This window comes from Nerophis lumbriciformis, linkage group LG25, assembly GCF_033978685.3.
Source record: "Nerophis lumbriciformis linkage group LG25, RoL_Nlum_v2.1, whole genome shotgun sequence".
Lineage (NCBI taxonomy): Eukaryota > Metazoa > Chordata > Actinopteri > Syngnathiformes > Syngnathidae > Nerophis > Nerophis lumbriciformis.
The window spans coordinates 29,116,803-29,142,846 of NC_084572.2; the positions used below are offsets into that span (position 1 = coordinate 29,116,803).

At 38.8% G+C, this 26,044-nt stretch overlaps 1 protein-coding gene across 5 annotated transcripts in view; it reads left to right on the forward strand.

The window, feature by feature from the left end:
• The first annotated feature begins 317 nt into the window (after positions 1 to 317).
• The window catches only part of tmem131l (transmembrane 131 like), a 58,617-nt gene continuing 32,890 nt past the window's right edge, over positions 318 to 26,044 (forward strand). For all 5 annotated transcript variants that reach the window (XM_061984138.1, XM_061984140.1, XM_061984141.1 and 2 more), the window contains exons 1-3: positions 318 to 616; positions 1,199 to 1,272; positions 6,821 to 6,864. In XM_061984138.1, coding sequence (XP_061840122.1) covers positions 355 to 616; positions 1,199 to 1,272; positions 6,821 to 6,864 — 380 coding nt within the window. In that variant the 5' untranslated portion in view covers positions 318 to 354. The remainder of the gene's footprint in view (positions 617 to 1,198; positions 1,273 to 6,820; positions 6,865 to 26,044) is intronic.

Consider the following 26,044-nt stretch of genomic DNA (forward strand, 5'->3'; position numbering starts at 1 on the left):
AATAATGCACTTTGTGACTTCAATAATAAATATGGCAGTGCCATGTTGGCATTTTTTTTCCCATAACTTGAGTTGATTTATTTTGGAAAACCTTGTTACATTGTTTAATGCATTCGGCGGGGCATCACAACAAAATTACGCATAATAATGCGTTAATTCCACGACTGTTTATATCGGTATCGGTTGATATCGGTATCGGTAATTAAGAGTAGGACAATATCAGATATCGGCAAAAATAGCCATTATCGGACATCTCTAATTTTTACTTATATAGCGCCACCACCTGAGCCATGCTGATCCGAAATCCGAGGCGATGATGTCGTGCAGCCAATAGCCACTTTCCTTACTGAGGAGATGACAACACCAAGAGGGAGGGGGCGGTTCCTCCTCCTCCTCCTCCTCCCAGCCGCCGCTGTTGCTGCTGTGGCCGCCTGCCGAGAGAAAGAAGCACCGAGGCTGCGGCGGTGGCGAAACACAAGGCGAGACACGAGCATGGCGGGGCCGCAGGACTTCCACCAAGGCAGCTACTGTCACAGGAAGACGTGGATCAACGTGCTATTAGGAATACTGCAGTTGTTGCTGCCTTGCGTCCAGCACGGAGGAGCCCAGAGACAAGGTTTGGTCTTCTTGTTCAAAAAAAAAAAAAAAAGTCAGCATTGGAACGCTCAACTATTGTCAAGTTAGGTTGGATTTGACAGCACACCCCCGCAATTACATGCTTTTTTTTTAATTGTAGGGGAAAAAAAACACATTTTTGCACACGTAAAACACGTCTTTGTGTGTGCATTGCTTAGGCTTTTTTAAAGGGCATTTTGTATGCAAACATGCTAATGTCGGCTATTGAGCCAAAACACCGCGTCCTATTGCTCTTTTAGTCACGTTTTTTACCCGCACTGTCGCTGTATTTAAACACCAGGGTCATTTAATACGCCATTTTAACGGCTAGAGTTAAAGCGGTTTTTCGTAAACAAGTTAGTTAGCCGCCGAGCTAGCTCCTTCCTGCTAGCCGTGCAAGCTAGCGAACGAGCTGCCTTTGTCAAAGCGACACGAAAAGCGTGTTGTGCTTCTTTGTTACTTTCGCCCTCATTGCGGTTACACTTTGGCTGATAAATCATTTTTTAGCCACATTTCAGGACCGCTAAATAAATTAATGTGCGTTTTCAAGCAATGTATTTACTATGTGTTGTGTCATTCATAGCTCTGAGTCAAATGTCCACCAGCGTGGTTGAAGTCTGGCAGCCGGAGGAGGCAGACACGTTAGTCTCACTTCAGGTAAATACAACAAAAAAATGTTTCCTTTTATTTTTATTTTTATTAACCTTGCTTTAATGCAACGAAACCTCAATGAGGAGCACATGTGTTGCATGCGCGCACCCATTGTTTGGCTTCACTTGGCACGTCTGCTCGTTTTCCCTCCACTCTTTGTCTCCGGACTCGATTGACAATTTCGCGGATTTTCACATTGCGTGTACAAAATGATGCTTTTGCAAAGTTGTCGAGATGACTGGAGCGGTGCTGCGAGTGCTGGAGACCGCAGACTACCATGCGGCCGCTCCACACTTTCCATTGTGCACACTAGCAGGGGCCCATTGTGGTGGGCACATGGCCAGCTCGCAACGTTGCAATGCTGCATTACACTGTGTGCAAGTGCATTTTATTGTGGTAGTAGTTTGCAATTATATTTTCCAACATTTGTGGCTAATGTGTTCATTGACTAGGGTGCATAGGAACTGTACATGCACTGCTACTACCTAATTGTGCAAGAACACACTGCATATCTTTAATTTGCACAAAACATGAAAATACATTCATATTTAATTGCTACAGTCATTCTATATACAGTATATATATATATATATATAGATGTACATAGTATTACATGTGCTCCCTCCCTTCAGCTAATTTCTTCCCCATTGTTTCATGCATTTTTGTTTGTAGTGTTAAGAACTAAAAATTGTGACTATATAAGCGTGGGTGTGATTAGGAAAGAGAGAGTGCAGGGCAAATAGTGTCAACAACTCCGGCAGGTGCTGTCACCAGCTGACTGTCATGTTACCTGTAAGTGGGAGGTGTGGCCTCAACTCCTGGGTCTTTTGCGTTGATGCAGAATTTTTGATTTTTAAGGCTGAAAATGTGTACTTCTGTGCAAATTGGCACACTCGGTTTATTGAGTGACTTTGATTGATTGAGACTTTTATTAGTAGGTTGCACAGTGAAGTACATATTCCGTACAATTGACCACTTAATGGTAACACTCGAATAAGTTTTTCAACTTGTTTAAGTCGGGGTCCACTTAAATTGATTCATGATACAGATATATACTATCATATATTCTATCATCATAATACAGTCATCACACAAGATAATCATCAGGGTGTATACATTTAATTATTTACATTATTTACAATTCGGGGTATGGAGGGGGGGTTAAGTTTGGTTGTTATCATCAGTCATCAACAATTGAGAACAGAGAAATGGATATATAAACAGTGTAGGTCTGACTTGGTAGGATATGTACAGCAAGTAGTGGACATAGAGAGAGAAAGAGAGAGATCAGAAGGCATAAGAAAAATATCTGCATTTGATTGTTTACATTTGATTATTAACAACAATCCGGGGAGGGTGTTAGTTTAGGGTTGAAGTTGCCTGGAGGTGTACTTTTATTGCGGTTTTGAAGGAGGATAGAGATGCCCTTTCTTTTATACCTGTTGGAAGCGCATTCCACATTGATGTGGCATAGAAAGAGAATGAGTTAAGACCTTTGTTAGATCGGAATCTGGGTTTAACTTGGTTAGTAGAGCTCCCCCTGGTGTTGTGGTTATGGCGGTCATTTACGTTAAGGAAGTAGTTTGACATGTACTTCGGTATCAGGGAGGTGTAGCGGATTTTATAGACTAGGCTCAGTGCAAGTTGTTTTACTCTGTCCTCCTTGTAAATGTTGACTTTAGAACAGATCTGGGCAAATTAAGGTCCGGGGGCCACATGTGGCCCGTTAAGCTTTTCAATCTGGCCCCCATTCCCAAATATTTTTTTTAGATCTTTAAGATGGAAAATGTAGCTGCCATTATGATGTGCGGTGATGTTTTCTAACGACCGTAAGTCTTGAACTATACTAAGTCTTTCAATGGTTGGAATCTGCGCTTTTGCATGATATACTAGTTACTATGGTCATCTAGTGAGTTACTATAGTCATCTAATTAGTTACTATGGTCATCTAAGTCACAGCAGCTCAGACGAGGCACCAAGCAGTGTGGGTGGGGAGCGTTTCCACAGAGTGTTTCCAGAGCGGCATGAAATGCGGGTGTCAGAGACCGACATGGAAGGAGAATTTTACAACGAAGTTATAAAGCTTAGTGATGTATCAGATTGTAGGTGGGGTTTTTTTACCCATGGCGTTCATATTTCGCTGTGTTTGTTGCTTTTTTGTTGTGTTTCGCTCGATTGTAAAATATGTCGATTGAGAGGGGGTGTGACGTTCATATGTTGTCAATATTCAGTGTTTTATCCTCCATAGTTAATACTGTAAATCCCACATTCTTTATTTTCATGTACATTCTGGGTGTCTCATTCAGGAAAAAAATGTAAAATCCCATTCCGTTTGAGGCGGTCTGTCATAACGTTTTTAGCATTCAATCAGACATTATTGTGAGGTTTTGTAATAGTTGTTCCTAAAAATTGATATACCAGCCCCAGACACATTTTTTTCTCCAAATTTGTTCCCTCGAGCCAAAATAATTGCCCAGGCCTGCTTTAGAAGGAGGCATGTGTGTCGCTGTGACGGACGTTTGAGGTTTCACTTTCCTTATTATTCCGAATTTTTTTCCCTGATTTTTTGGGTCACAGTCCCAGCACTTGGCGCATTTTGTATACAAGCCATTGACTTAAGTTTGAAAGCCAAATTAACAGCAAGCAAACTTGGGATTCAATTGCAAATACCTGCCTCTTTTTAGTGCCTCTTCAGCACGTTGTCATCGTTGTGCCCAATCAGCTGTTAGTGCCCCCTAACACTATCACTTTTCAAAGGGGAAGTGCACTTTTTGGGTGGACTTTTGCCTATCATTTACAATCTGTTTGTAAGAAAAGAGCTCATGTTTTTTGTGCATTCTAACTTGTAAATAGATGCTAGAAAAAGTCAGCAAACAGGTCGCTCTATTCTGTCTATAAAGCACTCTAAACATCCAAAAACCTCCATCAACCTTTTATATACATGCTGTAAGTATATATGTAATGTACAGTAGTAACAGGCACATTCATAATAACATGTAATATTTACATATTTTGCTCATTTTAAACATATGGCGGCGTTTTAATTTTCACAGATGCGTAACACCGTTTGCTTTTCCCTTCAACAACACCACCACTACTAATCATGAAATCTTCATGAGAGCCAACAACATTTACTTTGGGACAAATGGTGATCCAGAACCTTATATTTTTGAGCCTGAATATTAGAAGGATGAGCTACACATTTCAGAGGCTTTGTGCTAAACAGATCCAGCTTCAGTGTAAAGCATCAATTAGTACTGTTAAGTGCTCAACACGATATGCAAAGTACAAACATAATAAAACAATCACTTACTGTACAATGTCTGCCTTCACTAGGATGCCGACTGATGGGATTCTTATATCTTCTCATTTGGATGAAGAATTAATCCTAATAATCCTCATGCATGTAAAATAAAAAAGGTGCTGCAAATAAGCTTTTTTTCTTGTTTTTCTCGCAATCTCTGTGTGTAAGTTAAATGTCAAAGTTGACCAACTTCTCGGTTTATTGCCACACCCCTGTACTACCCAGGTGAGAGGCATGATTTATAATCTAGAATTAAGTTTCACCAATTTAGAGGCGATGCAGCAGCTCACCGGCAGCAATCAATCAATGTTTACTTATATAGCCGTAAATCACAAGTGTCTCAAAGGGCTGCACAAGCCACAACGACATCCTCGGCTCGAATCCCATATCAGGGCAAGGAAAAACTCAACCCAATCAATAATTCAATATAGCAGCATAAGCTAAGTTAGCTCTTTGTGATCATCGCGTGGCTTAAAGTTGTTCGTCTGCATTAGCGTCTATTATAACATTATCAGCAATACTTAGTTAATATTCAGGTCGCGAGATGTAAATTGAGTATTGTTGGGAGTTTTTAGATGTTTTTTTAAAGGGCTTTATGAGCGCAATAGCGTACTTTCATTATCTGCATTGTAAGCCACCTTGTTTATACTTGACGTGTTTTACGACTCAAAATGCATAAAAAAAGAAAGACATTCGTTATTGTCTTACATTGGGATTATGAATGATTCTGTTTAGGCTTCCATATTTCCTTATGTTAAGTACAAAGCACAGTCTGATATTCTTCCTAAAATATGGAATCTAATCAGGAAGATTGCAACAGTCCTACAGTATCTAAGGTTACAATAGCCAACGTGTTTGCAGCCTTGTGTTGAAATTGACAGCCATTTTGCAAACCTCGTAGACCTTGCATGCACCCTCACGTTCCTAATGCCATTTTAAGAAAAATGAACACGTATTGCATCATTCTTCTTTTTTTTTTACATTTTAATTAGATTCACACACTTATAAAAGATTGGTCTTTACAGCACTGTGTGAAATTTAGCTGAGACAAGACAAAGTCAAGCCCAGATCCCATTGACTGGGTGTCAAACAAAAACACTATTTATTTATTGCGTTGCCCTTGTGACTGCAATCTTTTTGAGACTGAACTTGAATGGCAGCGCTTCTGCTAATTAGAGCAGTGGTTCTCAACCTTTTTTCAGTGATGTACCCCCTGTGAAAATTGTTTTAATTCAAGTACCCCCCTAATCAGAGCAAAGCATTTTTGGTTGAAAGAAAGAGACAAAGAAGTAAAATACAGCACTATGTCATCAGTTTCCGATTTATTAAATTGTATAACAGTGCAAAATATTGCTAATTTGTAGTGGTTTTTCTTGAACTGTTTGGAAAAAAAGATAGGTTTTTATTTATATTTATAAAGGATTTTTGAATTGTTGCTATTTTTAGAATATTTAAAAAAAATCTCACGTACCCCTTGGCATACCTTCAAGTACCCCCAGGGGTACGCGTACCCCCATTTGAGAACCACTGAATTAGAGCACTCCGTTTTGCCTCAGACAATTCCCACATTTGGCAGAATTCAATAATCGATTGGTACACCTAATTGTGTTAGGAAGCAAAATAGTGAGACAAGCAGAAGGGGTTGGATGAAATTCACTCTGCTTCTTCCCACTCTTTGCTTTTAAAAGGAAAAGCAAACATTCAAATAACAAACATTGTGTAAAAACAATACACTAGAATTAATAATACAAACAAGTCGTTTTATGAAGTAATGTAATAACAATGTGCAGCTTTTACTTCTACGGTATTTCCTTACAGGTTCTTCCCATTATTTTCATGGCTAAATGTCTGCCGTGATGATATTATTTTAACGTCTTTAGCAGGCGTCAACTCATTCTGCTTCAGTATGGTGCAGACTAGCAGTGCTATGCTCCAACTGCTTGTTCTTGACTTTATTTCTTAAATACAGTAAATATCTTCTCAGCACTGTCCTTCACACTCACTCCCTTCCTTCCCATGCTTGAAATAAAAAAACAAAGTTATGTCCATCTCTAGCTATAAGCTAATGCCAGTGAGTAAGACACCAGATGTTTCAGTCGGACGTTACGGGGTTCATTGGGATATTTTCTACGCCAACTAGCGGAGACTCGTAACCTGAATTTTTTGCTCGTAACCAAAGTATTGCTGTGTGTTCTTTTGCTTGTCATTGCTGGGTCAGGTTTGCAACTTAACAAAGTTCTTTTTTTTCAGGTGGACAAGGGGCCTAGAAAAGATGGTCTTCCACTGGAAGAGAGGTATGTTTGCTTTTATTTACCCTGCCCAGCGTTTCCTCCAAATTATTGAGGGCCAGTATCAAGATGACATTTTGATACAATTTGCATAATTGGCTATGAGTAATGTTTGAGTAATGCTATATAGTGGAACCTCGATGTATGATTTATAAGAAACTATAGAAACAGGAATAAATTGGTTCTAGCCTCGACAAAAGTCCCTATTTTAGTAAAACAAAAATTACACTTTGAAGACACTGTAATGTGTGTGTGTATATATGTATCAATCAATCAATCAATGTTTATTTATATAGCCCTAAATCACAAGTGTCTCAAAGGGCTGCACAAGCCACAACGACATCCTCGGTATAGCCCACATAATGTATGTAGGGCTAGGCGATATGGCCTTTTTTTAATATCTCGATATTTTTAGGCCATGTCACGATACACGATATATATCTCGATATTTTGCGTTAGCCTTGAATGAACACTTGATGCATATAATCACAGCAGTATGATGATTCTATGTGTCTACATTAAAACATTCTTGTTCATACTGCATTAATATATGCTCATTTTAAACTTTCATGCAGTAAGTCAATTTACCAAAACTGTATTTATTAAACAGTTATTAAGCAGTGGCACAAACATTCATGTCATTTCAAAACAGAAAGTGCAAGATTGTCAGAGACATTTTAAAACAAGCTATATTGTGCATGATGTCACCAAGATGACATAGCAAAACAACACTAAATTAAAGTGTACTTTTTGTACAGAACGCCACTACAATAGTTAAAAACAAATAAAGTGCACTTTTCTGCATGATGTCATATAAGATATTTCAATAACTGTCAAATAAAAATGAGCTGCATAATAGAGATGTTGACATGCGGAGTTTAAAGCACTCCTCATTCTCTAGCGGGTGACTTTTCAAATGATGCTACATTAGCAGTAATGCTACTTTTTGTAGCAACGCTTTTGCCGCATAAATGTTGAACATATTCCCGCTTGAAGCCAAACCACCGCCAGACGATGGATCCTGTGCTGTTTTTCTTGGGAATTAATTCTTCCTCCATTTGTTACCAGATTTGCACCTTTTCTCTCTCGTATTACCACCCACACCGTTAGCATCACAGCTAATGTTACCATGTCGCTACCTGTCTGCTCCGCGGGAGCGTGTGACGTTGCAAACGTGACGTATGTAAGAAGGTGCGCTTGTTTTCAGTCTCTGTGAGAAGGAGAGACAAGAAAGAGTGGGAAACGCATGCAGTGTAATGCCCGCAGCTAAAAGCAACTGCGGGAGAACGTATACTCGAATATCACGATATACCGGTAGTCATTTTCTATATCGCACAGAGACAAACCCGTGATATATCGATATATCGCCCAGCCCTATATGTATATATATGTGTGTGTGTGTGTGTGTGTGTATGTATGTATGTATGTATATATATATATATATATATATATATATATATATATATCTCACACAAACATTACAATGGATCAACAATCTTTTTGTTATCAAAACAACGGCAAGCTCAACTGTCCACGTGAGCACACACACACACACACAGTCCCTTTGGTGCTCTCAAAAACGTTAAAAACCATGTTGTTACGATTAAAAAAGTTACCTTGGTGTTGGCAAATGTTTGTGGCATGCAATTGACAAGAGTAGACAAAGGCAGAGACAGGAGGTGGAGAAGGGAGCAAAGGCAGAGAGTGGAGAGTGCAGGGATAAGTCTTTACTCCTCTTCCTTACCAGGTTGTTTTTTTTTACTTTTTTTGGACCTATATCGCGTAAGCAAATTAGACAAAACTTGGTGAATGGCGAGAAAAGAAACACACTGAAGTGCTGAGAAGTGGCGATTGAGTAACGGACTGTGTAAACAGGATGTAACCTAGAGGGCTCCGCCTCCCCAAAATGGCTGCACAGGAAGTGATGTCCCTAAAATGGCTGCTCCCCAAGGCTTCCAGTGGCGCACAATATCATTGAATGAAATGTTCGTACACCAAGACAAGGTTCATACACACACAAGCTTTTTTCGGCTCGATAAAAGTTTGTAAATCGAAAAGTTTGCAAAAACAGGTTTGTAGATCAAGGTTCCAATGTACATATCAAATCTTTATTAATAGTATCATTATACTGTATATTTTTCTTCTTACATTATACTGTCGTTGTCTGTTTTAGGGGTTTGTTTAATCTCTACACGGGCCTCACTTTGTACATCCCTTGTTTATGTACAGATTTTATTTTTGCATTATCTAAATTTTTCACTTTAGTTTTGCCAGATAGTTGAAATTAAGAGATACAAAAACTTCCTATATGAGGTTGTTTATTGATAGTTTCCACAATGAAGCTACTGTAAAACTAAGCACACAAACGACAGTACATTAATATACACATGACGTGCACATGCATGTAAGAATCATGTTAATTTACAATTCAGCTTGATATGAACTTAAAAAAAAGCAATGCAAACATAAAGTTGGCACTTATGCTGAGAGCTTAATGCTAACATACAATAGACAAATCCATTGAGATGGCTATTAGTTTAAACTTGTACAAACATTTAACAAATGAGATTTTAACGGAATATTGACACAAAACAGCAAATGCGTTTCTACACAAAGGCAGACAGTCACCAAATTCTGGTGAAATGAATATTGAATGCTAACTTTGCACTACTATGACTGTTTAAAATAGCTACTACATAGGTATGCTGCTCAAACCTCAAATTTTAAAACAAATACAGTAACTTAGTGTTACGTAGAACATGATTGCTAGGTGAGGACAGTGCACTGCAAAAAGTCAGTGTTCAAAAACAAGAAGAAAAAAAAATACAAAAATTAGGGGTATTTTATTTGAACTAAGCAAAATTATCTGCCAACAGAACAAGAAAATTTGGGTTGTTAAGACTTTCCAAAACAAGTAAAATTAGCTAACTTCAATGAACCCAAAAAGACCTTAAAATAAGAATATTCTCACTAATAATAAGTGCACTTTTCTTGGTAAAAAAACAAAACCTTTTTGCTCAATGTTGAAAAATATTCTTAAATTAAGTAAATGCTAGTGCCATTATCTTGATGTAATGATATGCACTAGGCATTACATTTCTTGAAACCAGCAAACTTATACTAAAAACTAATTTATTGTTCTTAATGGAAAGGCAACCGCTTGTTACTCTCAGGGTCTACGAGCCGCTCAGGCAAATCATATTGTCTAAAAATGTATTTTTCCATCAATAACATGACATCATCGCGCCAAGTGCGTGCTCTTTCAGTCCATTAGTGCGCATATATACAGCCCGGCCCAAAATTTTTTAATTGTAATTTTGAAGAATTCATCTGAATGTGCATGAACTATTTCTGTTCAAAATAGTTTGAAATGTAAAATGTTTAAATATTAACTGTCAGTTTACTGTACTGTGCCAACTGTACTACTATATGAGTACGTGTTTTCTATTGTTTCATTGAAAATAAAACAGCAAAGTCCATTTGGCTGTCATCTGTTTTAATTATGGGACACAATTGTGTCAAAGTCATGATTTTTTTTTCATGCTTGAAATAAGAAATTATTACTTTAAAAAAGTAGTTTTATACTTGTGAGTGTTGATGACACAGCTTTGCAACAGTTGACATTCTAGTTTCAAGCACGTTTTACTCAATATAGGTCATACAATCTCAGCAACAAGCTGTAATATCTTACTGAGATAATTTCGGACCAAAACCCTTAAAACAAGTAAAAGACTCTAACATAAAATCTGCTTAGTGAGAAGGAAAAAAAAAGAAGAAAAAAAGAATTATCTTATCCGACAGAAAATAAGCAAATATCACCCTTATTTGAGATATTTAATGTTACTTAGATTTCAGTTTTTGCAGTGTGCATATTTCACCAGTGAAGCCAAATCTTAAAGAGAAAAAAAAAGTTCAAATTGCAAAAATGTCACTTAATAAATGTATTGCGACACACTGCTGCCTGGCTTTAGTGTCAACCACAAGCACTGTCGCCTGTTTGCGATCGTCAGACATTCGCCACAGTCGGCGACCGCTCAGCGGCGTGACGGAACAGATGTTTTTAAACCACCTGACATTGTTAGTTCAAACATTGGTCCACAGAAGCTGATGAAATCTTCTCGCCATCTGATTTACAGTCACCATTTTCCACCGAGTCACGTCACTGTCGACCGGAGCGCAGACAGCACCGCTGCAGTGCGTCATTTATAGGGTAGACGTCTCTGTGGTAACAATGCAGCCTACCTGTTCCCCACTCAAGAATGCCAACGTGCAAAGAAACAAGTTCTCAATTGTCATTTGAACCCCGTTTGAAGCGCTGTTGTCGACGGATGTATTGAATCTGCTGCGAGGAAAGGGCTGACTTGTCAAATAAACCACCGGCGTGTGGTTTTGGTGTAATTGGCCTTTGTGAAGAAGCCTTTAGACGTCTTTCCCCTGTATTCATGCTATGTTGTTTATATTGGTGGCTGGCTGAGTGAGGAGGAAGGGTGCAATGATGAGAGTTTGGGGGCCGTGGGTAAGAGAAGCACAGAACTGAATTCCAGGCTAATTTTAGAACTCCTTGAAAGAAAACGGAGGCGAGGTCTGTCTTTCTCAGCTGCTTTTTTCCCTAACCCTCCTGCAAAGAAAATACACCCTTTTCATTAATATATCAACAATTTTGTGGTGGTCTTTAGTACCACAATGTATCCCAAGGGGCATCGTCTGGATTTTCTCATACATTCCAATATTGTGCATAACAGGAGTGTAGGTGCCATACTATCCAGTAGACCGAGGGTGTCACACGTACGGCCCGCGGGCTGGATCAAGCCGGAAAACAGGTTTTGTCCGACCTGCGCAATGAGTTTGCCATTTATTAACATAAGCTGAAATTTTGGAATGAAAGAAACTGCTATTCTAAATGTGTCCACTAGATGTCGCAATAGCAATTCTTTGTATCCCCTGCCACAGGTGTGCGCATGACTTCAGAGGGGACGGAGCTATGTGCCGTGTGTCAAACACTTCCGTGTTTAGACACTGCGTACTTGCGTTGCTTATTGGTGAAAGTATACAAAATTTGGATTGTTATATTTATGCCTTGATTGTCCAATATGTTGTTGGTAATCTAACCTGTGACATTTCCACCCAAATAATGCTTTTAATAATCTGTACATTTCGTGACGTACTTAACACATTTTAGAGGGCACCTAAATATGCTGAAATAATATGTATAATAATATCTCCTTTTAACTTCATGTTTGATTAATGAATTGAGTCCAAACTAAAACGTTTAGTTGTAGAAGATGCTACACATGTACAGAATAAACCACATGTTAGTTCATCAGTTGAGGAAAAAGAGTGAATTACATTAATGACATCCAGTAATATGATATTGATGTTATTCATTTCATTTTCTGATAGATTAAAAATGAACACCAGACTCGATTCCACCTATTACTATAATGAACATTATCGCTTTAATTACGGTATACAGAAAATATAAATAACGCCAAATGAAGATACAATACTATTAACCGCAATATTTAAGTGTAAAAAAAACATGATTTGTACATTTTCAGAATGTGCTTGTTCTATTTTTAAACAAAGAACACCCAGTTGTCTCTATTTTTAAGTTATCGTTCCATGATTTTACCAGTCCGGCCCACTTGGGAATAGGTTTTCCTTCATGTGGCCTCAGGTAAAATGAGTTTGTCACCCTGCAGTAGGGAAAATAAATATTTGATGCCCCTCTGACTTTGTAAGTTTACCACCCCTTAAAAAGATATTAGATACAGCAAACTAAGTTACTAATGGTTGTCTTGGTGACCCTTGACATCATTAACCAGCTCGTCCTCTGTAATTCTGGATGTGAAATCATGCATTAAGTGGTTAGCTTGTATTTCTTCCATTTTCCGAATTTTTGTGCCAACCATGCTCTGTATATAATTGTTCTAGTCATCTAGTTATTAATGATATTAGTAATATGTCTCCTTTGGCTATTGACGTATGCAGTAATGCGTCATTTCCGGTTATTCAATGTAGTGCGCGCAGCATAGATGTACAAATAGAAGACTAGATGTGTGAGAACTGTAGTAGCCTGCTACTTGGGGAAAAAAATTAAAAGTCCCTACTTGACAAGCACCTGTTTTATTCAGATGACGTGCTAGCATTACTGCTGTTAGGAGCGGTTCAAAAACGCAGCTTTCATTTATTATTTATAATTGTTGCACGCTGTTTGTTTCAGCATATTGCTCGTATATCCCCCTTGTTGAAGTAGTCTCCTTATAATTCTTACAAGTAGCGCTATTGCAATATTTTCTAGTCAAATGTTACTGTTTGTTTTGACCGGTCGCCACCATTTTGCGATCTGACATCACCACGCATGTTGCGTAATAACGTCACCCCCCCCACCCGGAAGAACTGTTAAGACAACTGCTTGGAAAAAAATGGCAAGCGATTCCAAGGAATTGACACACTGGGAAAAGGTTCTGAACAAGACCCGGTTTTCCATTCCCATCTCTAACTGACATAGACTATTCATGTTTAAAAACCTCTTACTGCAAATGAATATTGGCTCCAAATATCAGTTGTCAGCCTCTTTGACGACTAATTATCGGTATTAGCCCTGAAAGAAACATACCGGTCGAGCTCTCGTCTGGATTACTTTATCATACGTGAATAATTGATGTTCGGACATTTTTCAATCGATTCATAAATTTAACCATGATGCATCGGAGTATCGATCATTTTTCCCACCATGTTGCTGATGGTCCTGGAGGCTATTCCAAAATGTTGCCTCGACATCTGATTGGCAATTTGTGCACCCCTCATGGCGTGTACTTTCCCAGTGAACATGGACTGTAGTAGGCTGTTGGCATCAGTTTTCTATAACTACAGTATCTGTTCTTACTATAAAGGAAATGACACATTTTAAAGCTTTGAAATGTGATACACCTCCCGACTAAGGATAATCCTGGCCTTAACGAGCAATTTTGATTAAGCAGTTCCACTTTCACTTCTTTCAAACCTGCTTAACATTGTGCTAACTCTTCTATTTATATCATCGGGAGGTGAGAAGCCAAGTAGGCTTTGCAATGCTTGTTGATCTTGCGGACCTCCAGAGCTCCTGGTAGTGTAAGGCTTCCCGTGCCCGGGTTATCAGCTACTTGGCGGGGCTGCCGTCAGTCTCAGAGCTCCACACCAGCAGGCAGATAAGGAAGTCGCCACATTTACAACCTTTCCAATGTACATTTCATCGCTCTCCAGTGAGACTCTTGTAAGTCACCTATCTGGAGCAATAAACAACTGTTTGACAACAATGTATTTTGTAGAAATACTCCACAAACAACAGTGTTAGACCCGTTAAGCACCAGAAACCACTAGTGTGCATTACAGTAGAACATTGGTTTTCGTTAATGCGCTCCAAAAGATCCGAAGACCAAATCATACAAAAACAGATTACATTTTTCCCATAAGAAATAATATAAATCTTAATCTGTTCTAGACACTCAAAATATGAACACATTTCATAGAGTATAATTATTTCTACATGCAAGAAACAATGTGAAATACATATAAGTGACATATGCAACGTATGCAGCAGTGGCATTACTATTATTGGTATTCTTTCAGTTTATGCATATCGCACCAATTACTGGAATGTTGTCACACAAAAATAAACTCACCTTAATGTAGAATTAGTAGGACCCCTGTCCTATTTTCCCTATAACTGCTTTTGTTAGCTTACCATAACCGTGCACAATGGTGAAGGCTCAATCAACTGCGAAAGTGTGACGCATAGGCGGAAGTGAGGATTCTTTCAAAATAAGAGGGAGTTCGGGACTACTGATATAGAGGATCATGGACTGGCGTTTTTGCAGAATTAGCTTTAAAAAACAGCATAACACCCCGTCATTCGCAGGATCCTTTTATATATAATTCCCTCCATTCAGCCTAGAGCTAGGCGATATGGCCTTTTATTAATATCTCGATATTTTTAGGTCATGTCACGATACACGATATATATCTCAATGTTTTGCCTTAGCCTTAAATTAACACTTGATGCATATAATCACACCAGTATGATGAATCTGTGTCTACATTAAAAATTCTTGTTCATACTGCATTAATATATGCTCATTTTAAACTTTCATGCAGAGAGGGAAATCACAACTAAGTCAATTCATCAAAAGTGTATTTATTAAACAGTTATTAAGCAGTGGCACAAACATTCATGTCATTTCAAAACAAAGTGCAAGATTTTCAGAGAAATTTTAAAACAAACTATGAGTGCACTTTTGTGCATGATGTCACTAAGATGACATATCAAAACAACACTAAATTAAAGTGCACTTTTTGTACAGAACGCCACTACAATAGTTTAAAACAAATAAAGTGCACTTTTGTGCATGATGTCACACAAGATATTTCAATAACTGTCAAATAAAAATTAGCTGCATATTAGGAAATCAAATAGTGTATGTCCTTCGCTATGTGGTAGTTTACTGCGGACGTTATCTCCTTCTGTTGTTGACTAGTTTTTTTTTATACGGTGTTGATCTGGAAATGGTTGCCTCTGCATTTTGTTGGTGTGGCACCGAATGGAGATGTTGACATGCTGAGTTTCAAGCACTCTTCATTCTCTAGCGGGTGACTTTTCAAATGATGCTACATATTAGCAGTAATGCTACTTTTTGTAGCAAGGCTTTTGCCCCACACTTGACATATTACGGTTGTCTGTTCGACATATTCCCTCTTGAAGCCAAACCACCGCCAGACGATGGACCACTGCTGTTTTTCTTGGGAATTAATTCTACCTTCATTTGTTAACAGATTCGCACCTTCTCTCTCTCGTATTACCACTCGCACCACAGCTAACGTTACCCATGCCGCTACCTCTCTGCTCCGCGGGGGAAAAATACGTATGTTACGTATGTAAGAAGGTGCGCTTGTTTTACGTCTCTGTGAGAAGGAGAGACAAGAGAAGAGCATGTAGTGTAATGCCCGCAGCTAAAAGCAATTGCGTGGGAACGTATACTCGAATATCACGATAGTCATTTTCTATATCGCACAGAGACAAACCCGCGATATATCAAGTATATCGATACATCGCCCAGCCCTAATTTGCAGGATCTTTTTATATGATTCCCTCCATTCAGGCCCGTAGTAATCTTGTGTGTGAATCAGCAGCAGTATCACACTATGCTAACCTGAGCTGCTCTAACTCGGGAGAATCCTTGTATCATTTATTCATTATCCTCCCCTCTCTGCATACACAGCACTGTAGTAAAGTGCTTGAAAAAAAAAACAAGCGCTCGGTATCGGCCTTCACAATAAAATCGCTGTGCGTTACATCCTCTCTGACTGCGCCAAAAAAAAAATAGGGGCCTCAGAAAAATAGCTTCCATGTTTACTGTTATTACGATGTACTAAAGAAACAGACCCGTAATGCAAGTACACTTTCACTTTCAGTTCTTTTATTTCGAAATAATATGCTCTGATGATTTGCTTTTGTGACTTGAGACGGTCTTGTTAATAGTTCAAATTTAAACTGTCCAAAGACAAAGTGCATTTGTATTCTGTAACAGAGTTGGGACATTTTCATTATTTAGGTGCAGATGAATTGTGATTAATAGATTTAGAAACTAAAGAATCAAAATTTAATCCACTTAGGAAATTGGCCATCATACCCAGCCCCAACAATAACCAAAGGTGTTACGATATAGGTCTGGCGATATCGCCTAAAAATATATTTATTTTTTTTCACACAAAAATTTGTTTCTGATCCCCCCCCCCCACACACACACACACACACACATGACAGAGATAATTATTGACAAGCTTTACTTTTATTTGATCAAAAACCAGTAGTTTAAAATGTCATTGCATACACTGCATTTGATTCTTAGCAAAATATATTTTTTAATAAAGTGGGTTCTTTTTGAAGTGGTATGAATTAGACTTGGTATGAAATAATTTTCAAAAAACTAAACGGAGGAAATTGAGCTATTGTAGATAATTCTTGCATTGGCACTGTGATGTTTTTGCTCATATGTTGATCAATATGCATTGTTCTGATCAAATAGTTATTCAATATAGAGCTTCCAATGGGAGGCAAAACTTCTGTCTTGAATAAATACTTTTTGTAAATAAAAATGAAGCATTGAGAGGTCTCTATAGTTTAAATGGCTGTATAAACGCAGACATTTTTATTTACAAAATTATTTTATTCAGGTCATAAGTTTTAAGTTTGCACCTAAATGATCTGATTGATTTTGTATTACTTTTTAATGATTGTTTGTATCTTTATGTATATATTTATTTACAGAAGTATTTTATTTAAGCATAAGTATTGCCTCCCAGATGAAGCTCTTAATTTAGTTATTTGAAAATTATTGCATAAAAAGTAAAATTCATATCTGGTCTAAAAATAAATTAGAATTTTGCTAATGGTAAGATGCAGTGTATTTTAGAGCAACTACCGTATTTTCCGCACTATAAGGCGCACCGGATTATTAGCCGCACCTTCAATGAATGGCATATTTCATAACTTTGTCCACCAATAAGCCGCCCCGGACTATAAGCCGCGCCTACGCTGCGCTAAAGGGAATGTCAAAAAAACAGTCAGATAGGTCAGTCAAACTTTAATAATATATTAAAAACCAGCGTTCTAACAACTCTGTTCACTCCCAAAATGTACGCAAATGTGCAATCACAAACATAGTAAAATTCAAAATAGTGCAGAGCAATAGCAACATAATGTTGCTCGAACGTTAAGGTCACAACACACAAAATAAACATAGCGCTCACTTTCTGAAGTTATTCTTCATTCGTAAATCCTTCGTCTTCGGTGTCCGAAGTGAAAAGTTGGGCAAATTTACGATCCACTGGCAGATGTTGGCGTCGTCTGGCGCTGCCTCCTCGTCTTAGTGAAGGTGTGTTCGCCTTCTGTCTTCCATTGTTCCCACGCAGTTAGCAGTCTAGCTTCGAATGCCCTGTTGACACCAATATCTAGCGGCTGGAGGTCTTTTGTCAATCCACCCGGAATGACGGCGAGTATTGAATTAAGCGCGTAAGCGTGTCTCTCAATGTGCTGTTATGAGCTAGCAAATATAACAACTACACTACCCAGCATGCAACGATAGTTACGAGCATGCGCGGTAGCCCTGAGAAGTTCCCACGCAGTTAGCAGTCTAGCTTCGAATGCCCTGTTGACACCAATATCTAGCGGCTGGAGGTCTTTTGTCAATCCACCCGGAATGACGGCGAGTATTGAATTAAGCGCGTAAGCGTGTCTCTCAATGTGCTGTTATGAGCTAGCAAATATAACAACTACACTACCCAGCATGCAACGATAGTTACGAGCATGCGCGGTAGCCCTGAGAAGTTCCCACGCAGTTAGCAGTCTAGCTTCGAATGCCCTGTTGACACCAATATCTAGCGGCTGGAGGTCTTTTGTCAATCCACCCGGAATGACGGCGAGTATTGAATTAAGCGCGTAAGCGTGTCTCTCAATGTGCTGTTATGAGCTAGCAAATATAACAACTACACTACCCAGCATGCAACGATAGTTACGAGCATGCGCGGTAGCCCTGAGAAGCGTTGTTGTATGCTGGGAGTTCGAATGTGGTTATGAGCACGCTGTGAGAAAACGTTGAGAACTCAGTTAACACGCCTCGTCTGCATTATTTATAATTAGACAGACAACACACTTAATAGGAGCCATTTTGGGGTCTTTACATAAACACACAAATGGAAATGAAACGTCACATATCCCAGCATGCACCGCGCGCTTCTTCTACGGGGAAAAAAGATGGCGGCTGTTTACCGTAGTTGCGAGACCTAAACTTTATGAAAATGAATCTTAATATTTATCCATATATAAAGCGCACCGGGTTATAAGGCGCACTGTCAGCTTTTGAGAAAATTAGTGGTTTTTAGGTGCGCCTTATAGTGCGGAAAATACGGTAGTTTTGATCAAATAAAGTGAATCTTGTTTTTATTTCTCTGTCATTTGTATGTATTGGTTTCTTTAAAAAGCAGGGGGGAAAAATCGGGAAATCAAATCTGTTGTGAAAAAATCTATTTTATTTTTAGGCCATATCGCCCAGGCCTCGTGTAAGGTACATGTATTCATAATCTGATTTGTTTGGTATACAACATTCTTTCATTGAACATTTTATGCTATGCATTTGTTCCCTTACTGTACCGGTACCGCCACACCCTAAATAATTATTCTGTACAGCAGAATATGTGTATAAATAAGGACGTGCACATTATAAAGCATGTTTTCCATGTTTGGTTCCAGATATATATGACACTTTCCAAGTTTCCATCTGGCATCGAGGACTAGTTGATGTAAAAAAATATATATATATTTGTGTGGCGTGCATCTACGTTTTACAGCAGCAGCAGAGAAGCTGCTAATAGTTTGGCACGTGGTTTCAGTTAGCGCTCTGTTACTTGTTGCCTCACACTTGCGGAGGACCAGCTGACACCAGCTCTTCCCTGATCCTAACCCTCTCTGCAGGAGCGTGGTGGAGGTCACGGCAAACATTGACTTTATTTGAGTTAGATCCAGGAGGGATCAAATGGCGCCAAACATAACGTGTTATTTTTGTACCGGAGCAGTGGACGGAACCCTTGGACTGCAGCTCGGCGGTAGGCTCGCTCATGTGCTGAGATAAGAGTGAATGTCCTGTCAGAGGCACTACTCTATTCTACCTTGTCTAGTCGAGGAACCCGGGAAAACATACATTTTAGAGAACATTCTATTTACACATTAGAAAGAATGCAGGTTCTCGAGACTAGACCTGCATATCATATTTATGTCCAATGGAAGTTAGGGTAGCCTTGTAGGTAGTAAACTTTCTAAATTCAGATTGATCCCTTAATGGATCCTGACAAGTGAGTCTATACGTCACATAATGTTATTCTATCTTGTCAAGGGACAGTACTATAGAAAGTGAAGTTGGATGTAGTATAGAGTAGTCAGTGTAGCTTGTATAGCAGTATCGGTTTAATTTTGACTCAAAGTGAGTCAACGCAGCCATTGATCATGTTCAAATAGGATAATTGTGAAAACTACTGCCTCATTACACCTATTTGACCTGGAATTTGAGCAGAGCAGCACATGTTGTTACAACAATCTTCTTCCATGATGACTGGTGGATGTTTATTCTGTCTTACCTTTTTTACTTCTTTGGACACCCAAAAAGTGTTTAATTGGGTTCAAGTGTAGAGAAGACATAATTGTTCTCTCCATCATCTTCAGCTTCTTCAGCAAAAAAATACTCCGTATTATTTTGGATAACTGCCATATGGCCCCATTTCTGTTTCACAATGTCACAGTTTCTTGATGGGAATTGATAGGATTTTTCCAGTTCCGATTCCACTTTTGATTCTGCTTAACAATTTGGTTCTTTATCTGTTCTTTCATCCATGCACATTTTTGTTGTTTTTTCCCCCCCAAAAAGTATCGGCATCAATTTTGTTTAGTTTGGTGGTACCATGACTATACAAAGCGTACATTGAGGTCTTAAGAGCCGCTTATGTAGCATAGAGAAAAAAAAACTGTTTTGAAGAAATGTATAATTTAACAAAATAAAGCATGTGGAAATTTCACAAGAATGTAGCATTTAATAACAATTAAATTAATACATGTAAAGTAAGATGTTTCAAGCCTTTATTATAGTTTTGATGATTATGGCTTACAATTTACAATAACCTTCAGTTAAAATTCTCAAAAAGGGTGGCATTTCAAAAATTGTACGCATCAACAAAATAAAAATAAAAAAGACTTGACATGCCTCACTTTGCATGTAATGAGTTAATCACAGAATCAGATCAGAATCAGAAATACTTTATTAATCCCAGAGGGGAAATCGCTTTAAATGCTCGCGTATCACAGATGTACTGTCATAAAAACAAGGTTTGCTTTGCAAAATGAGCTAGGTATTAATTTTTTTAACAAGAATAGGAGGAAATATCCTCAAACTTTACATGTTATCACTGCCCTTGTTTAGGCGAGTGACCCACTTCTGCCCGGAAAAACACAACTATTGTCGACAAATATAATTGTTGGCAACACATTTTTTGACTATTGTCGACTAATTCTTGCAACCTTACCTTAGAGCCATTCATAATCTTTCTCGTCCTGCTCATATAATTGAGAAGGCATTCATTTCAATTTAACAAATAATATCGCTTATATGATAGTTGTTGTTAGTTAATACCTTGTATTCAGATGATGTGCTAGCAATACTGCTGTTGGGACAAGATCGCAGCAGTTAAAAAAGGCAACACTCATTATAGTTATGTAATGGCAACCTTGCAATTATTACAAGTAGAGATGTCCGATAATGGCTTTTTTGCCGATATCCGATATTCCGATATTGTCCAACTCTTAATTACCGATTCCGCTATCAACCGATACAGATATATACAGTCGTGGAATTAACACATTATTATGCCTAATTTTGTTGTGATGCCCCGCTGGATGCATTAAACAATGTGACAAGGTTTTCCAAAATAAATCAACTGAAGTTATGGGAAAAAATGCCAACATGGCACTGCCATATTTATTATTGAAGTCACAAAGTGCATTATTTTTTTTAACATGCTTCAAAACAGCAGCTTGGAATTTGGGACATGATCCCTGAGAGAGCCTGAGGTAGTTGAGGTGGGCGGGGTTGAGGTGGGGTGGGTCGGGGGTAGCGGGGGGGTGTATATTGTAGCGTCCTGGAAGAGTTATTGCTGCAAGGGGTTCTGGGTGTTTGTTCTGTTGTATTTATGTTGTGTTACGGTGCGGATGTTCTCCCGAAATGTTTTTGTCATTCTTGTTTGGTGTGGATTCACAGTGTGGCCCATATTTGTAACAGTGTTAAAGTTGTTTATACGGCCACCCTCAGTGTGACCTGTATGGCTGTATGGCCGGCACGCAAAGGCAGTGCCTTTATGGTTTATTGGCGCTCTGCACTTCTCCCTACGTCCGTGTACCACTCCGTACAGCGGCGTTTTAAAAAGTCATAAATTTTACTTTTTGAAACAGATACAGATAATTTCCGATATCACATTTTAAAGCATTTATCATCTCTAATTTAGCCCAGGGGGTCCCCAAACTTTTTGACTGAGCGGCTAGGAGACCCCAAGAGTAACAAGCGATAGAAAATGTTTAAGTAAGGACCGATTTAAAAAAAATAACAAAAACTTCACCCCGGGACGGATTTTGGATGCGGGGGCCGTAGTTTGGGGACCCCCGATTTAGACAATAATGGATGTGTGTTCACTGATTTTCAGCGGATAGTAAAGCTGTACACCAACTACTCTAAAGTATGTCAATGTTTGATTTCTCTATGAATTAACAATATTTGCTGAAATTACTCTTGTGAGATACTGTAAGCTTATTCTCCAGTCTTTTAGCTCGGAACAAAGATAACCTGTCCAATATACTGTTAAATGTATGTTAGCCTTTGGGGTAAGCGTTCATAAAATTGTTTTGTAATTTGTATTGTGTTAATGCGAATCCACTTTCTAGTTATTAGGATTTGTTTTCGAGGCATTTCCCAACAATGAAGTGAAGAATGAGTCAGTTGTCATTTATATACCCATTTCCTGCTTTGTGAGGGAGATCGCAACAAGTCCCCGCATGATTCGAAATTTTTACACTTTAGTCAGAAGATGACTTGACAGTCTGTCAGTTAAATCATCATTAAAAGACTAACAACTCCTGAAATAAGTCAAATGAATAAAAGGTTTGTAAGAAATGGTGGGCATCTAGAGATGCAGATTGCAGCCGCCTATAATACACCTCTCCTTTCCAAGCATGCCAGCTCCAGGTAGGCCCCTGCATGTGCTTATGGGCGTTTAAAGTGAGTCACTGCACAGGAGTGGGTGTGGGGTGCAGAAGCAGCTGAATCACCATCCTTGTATTCTATTGGACACAACACGTGAACAGAAGCATGCAGGGACAGTAATTTAGCTGGAAAATGCTGGACAGGCTACGGTCTCTAATTTGTAATGTTTGACTTTGACGTTTGAGTGTTGCCATGGCAACACAGCGGTCGGTGCAGAATGGATTGCCTCTGGATTGCAAGAGAACAACTTACTGCTTATAGAGATGATGAGCTCATTAAAACACAACCGAATGTTTTTTTCTTTCTTTCTTTTTTTTAAACATTTAACCAAAAAGACACCAGTCTATTATGATTGTCAACTGGGATAGACCTGTCCAGTGTAGGATATGTATTAATGAAAAAATAATATATGGTATCTGTCAGTCCATACCCAAAAGTTCTCGCTACTTTTCCTCCAATATCTTTGCAGCAGATTCCTAAAAACACTACAGCACTGCCATATAGAGGGTATTTGACTTCATTTGCAGTCAATGCTTAAAAACAGAAGTGCACATGTCATAGCCTCCTGACAATCAGCATCATCTGCAGTGGAAATGTTTCTTTTGCACAGCAGATATTTTTTTCAGACGTGTAACTTTGACAAAAAAAGGTGACGAATAAGAAATTTTAACTGTAGAAGACACTGGTTCTAAGAAGGATATAGAGGATCTTTGACCAGCATTTTGGCACTAGGTAATTAAAGACTGCACAGTGGTCCTGTTAAATAGAGGATCTTTGACTAGCGATTTTTCCAATCGGTCCTTGTCATGTATAGTATTTTCTAGCAACATGTTTTGGGATAAGTCCTTCAAACAACAGTGCGCTCGTGTCACATGGAGAATCTTTGAGTGTTTTTGCAGTCGATCTTTGACTAGGGTTTTTGCAGTTGCTTGCGCTTCCATCCATCCATTTTCTACCGCTTATTCCCTTTGGGGTCACGGGGGGCGCTGGAGCCTATCTCAGCTTGTATGGAGTTTTTTTTCTTAGGCTTCTATAGCTGTTTATGCACTTCTACATTCTCTCGTAGACATGGAGACACTGGCCGCCACTCCCTCTGTGCATTTCTAACCATGTTTGGACTGCTCGATCTGGTTTAAGGAAGTGCCAGTGAGGGAACACTGCAGCTGCACTAATACAGCCGCCAATGGCACTCTAGATCAGCAAAGTCCAGTTGACTCGACAACTACATGCGTAGTGCTTTGTGTTTCGTTACGTATTTACCTCCAGCAATGGAAGAGGTTTTTTTCACTCTTATCTTTGTATCTATGCTAGCGAGCAGCATGGCTTTAAAACTACCCATCTGATTTCAGCAAGACTCTGGAAGGGTGTGGCAAAGCCGACAAAGTCACATACCTGTCAACACACATTGCGTTGCAGGGAGACTCATAACTACACACACAAAAACACTTGTGAAGCTGGTAATTACTATTGTCAGACATAAGTCTATTGGACTGACTAACTTGCCAGGTCAAATAAATCCCCACATTGGTACACTTTGTTGGCCGCCTGTCGACTGTAGGGCGCTCTCATGATATGCTTCTGTTTCCTGCAATTGTTTTCTTTGAGCTATAAACGGCCGAAATATAAGTGGTGACGAGTGGTGGGTCTTCACTTTGTTTGTCCATACATTTTCTTATCATGACAGATGAAATGTCATCACAGCCAAGATTTTAATGCTTCTTGCTTCTTTCTGTCAGTTGGTGCACTTGATATACAATCCCCCTTCGATGTGCAGCGTCAGCTACCATGTCAGTTATCGCGTCTTCATGTCACCAGTGTTGTCACATTGTGTGGATATGATTCTCTCTTCTAACTTATTAATCTACATGCTAATTTCCTCTTTTTAGCTGGTTACTCACTGATGCAATGCAGACTTCTGTTGATGTGTACAAAGTACTTCACACTCAAGATAGCTTAGCAGTTAGCTTGGCTTCTTCTCTTCTCATGCCTGTGTTTTGTGCCATGTGTCTGCACTAGTTGCAGATTTGAGAACAGTCTATTACTTTATTAACATACTTACATATTGATTTTTAGACATTTATCTTTAGATTCTGAATCTTCAATGTCTGAATGGTGATGCAGATAAAGGCTGGAATATACTCTCACGTCAAATAGCTTGTGTTTGACACTGTCTTGGTTCATTTATAGCTCTAGGGCTGGGGCTGGCTTGACTTGCAATTGTCTTCCGAAACCGTAAGGGGCAATGTGTGTAGTAGTGGTTGTAAACTTCTAGTAAACAGTGGCGTCTGAAGCGACACCCACTTTAATGCTAGAGCTGGAACTAATCTTTTTGAAACAACGGTCACTTTTAATGTACACATTGCTTTGAAACCAGAAGAGAAGACGTCGCGGCAGAGGACGGGCGAATTTGCAACGCTGTTCGGGATATGGTACAATAAACAGCTATGTAATTTAAAATACAAAAAACTGTTAAGTAACTAATATAACGACAACGTTGCTTAAGCGAGTTACGTGACGCAAGTTACGTGACGCAAGAGTATATACCAGGTTTAAGAATCGATCATTTCTCTGTTCACTGCTCGTCATATACTCGTTCAGGGGCAAAACATTGCCACCAACGCTAGCGACGATATGATGTCTGTGATCTGGTGTTGTAGTTTAGCACACAGTACACAAAAAGTTGCATCAAACAAAAACATCACCTTGTCTTTTTTAATCATTCTTACTTTTTGTTGTTCTTTTTGGCTTTGTGAGCACTCTTTTGTATGCACTTGCTACTCCTTGTTTGATGTGGTTGTCTATTGACTGGTGTGCGATTCGTGCTGCCCAGTATACAGCGTGACCCAAAAGTACCCACATTTAACCGCTGCTATAAAAACTCAATTGTTTCGTTTGACTCAATAGAATACTAGTGGAGGCAAAAACAAGCTTAGATCAAGGGAAACGTTTCCTAAAATGCTAATACCTTGAGTCATGGATGTCAGTTAAACAAACAGCAGTTTCTACAAAGCAAATCATATCTGAAAATGTATATCACATATTAAACATGGGATGAATACAAAAGCTGCTTGTGTGTTTACTATGCACTGTAAACATGGGTTAATAGTTAATATCTTGACAAATTGTAATGAAAAATATCAGGTATCAACTGTATACTATATATATATATATATATATATATATATATATATATACATTTCATGGCTGCAACACGTGCCAAAGTAGTTGGGAAAGGGCATGTTCACCCCTGTGTTACATGGCCTTTCCTTTTAACAACACTCAATAAACATTTGGGAACTGAGGAGACACATTTTTTAAGCTTCTCTGGTGGAATTCTTTCCCATGCTTGCTTG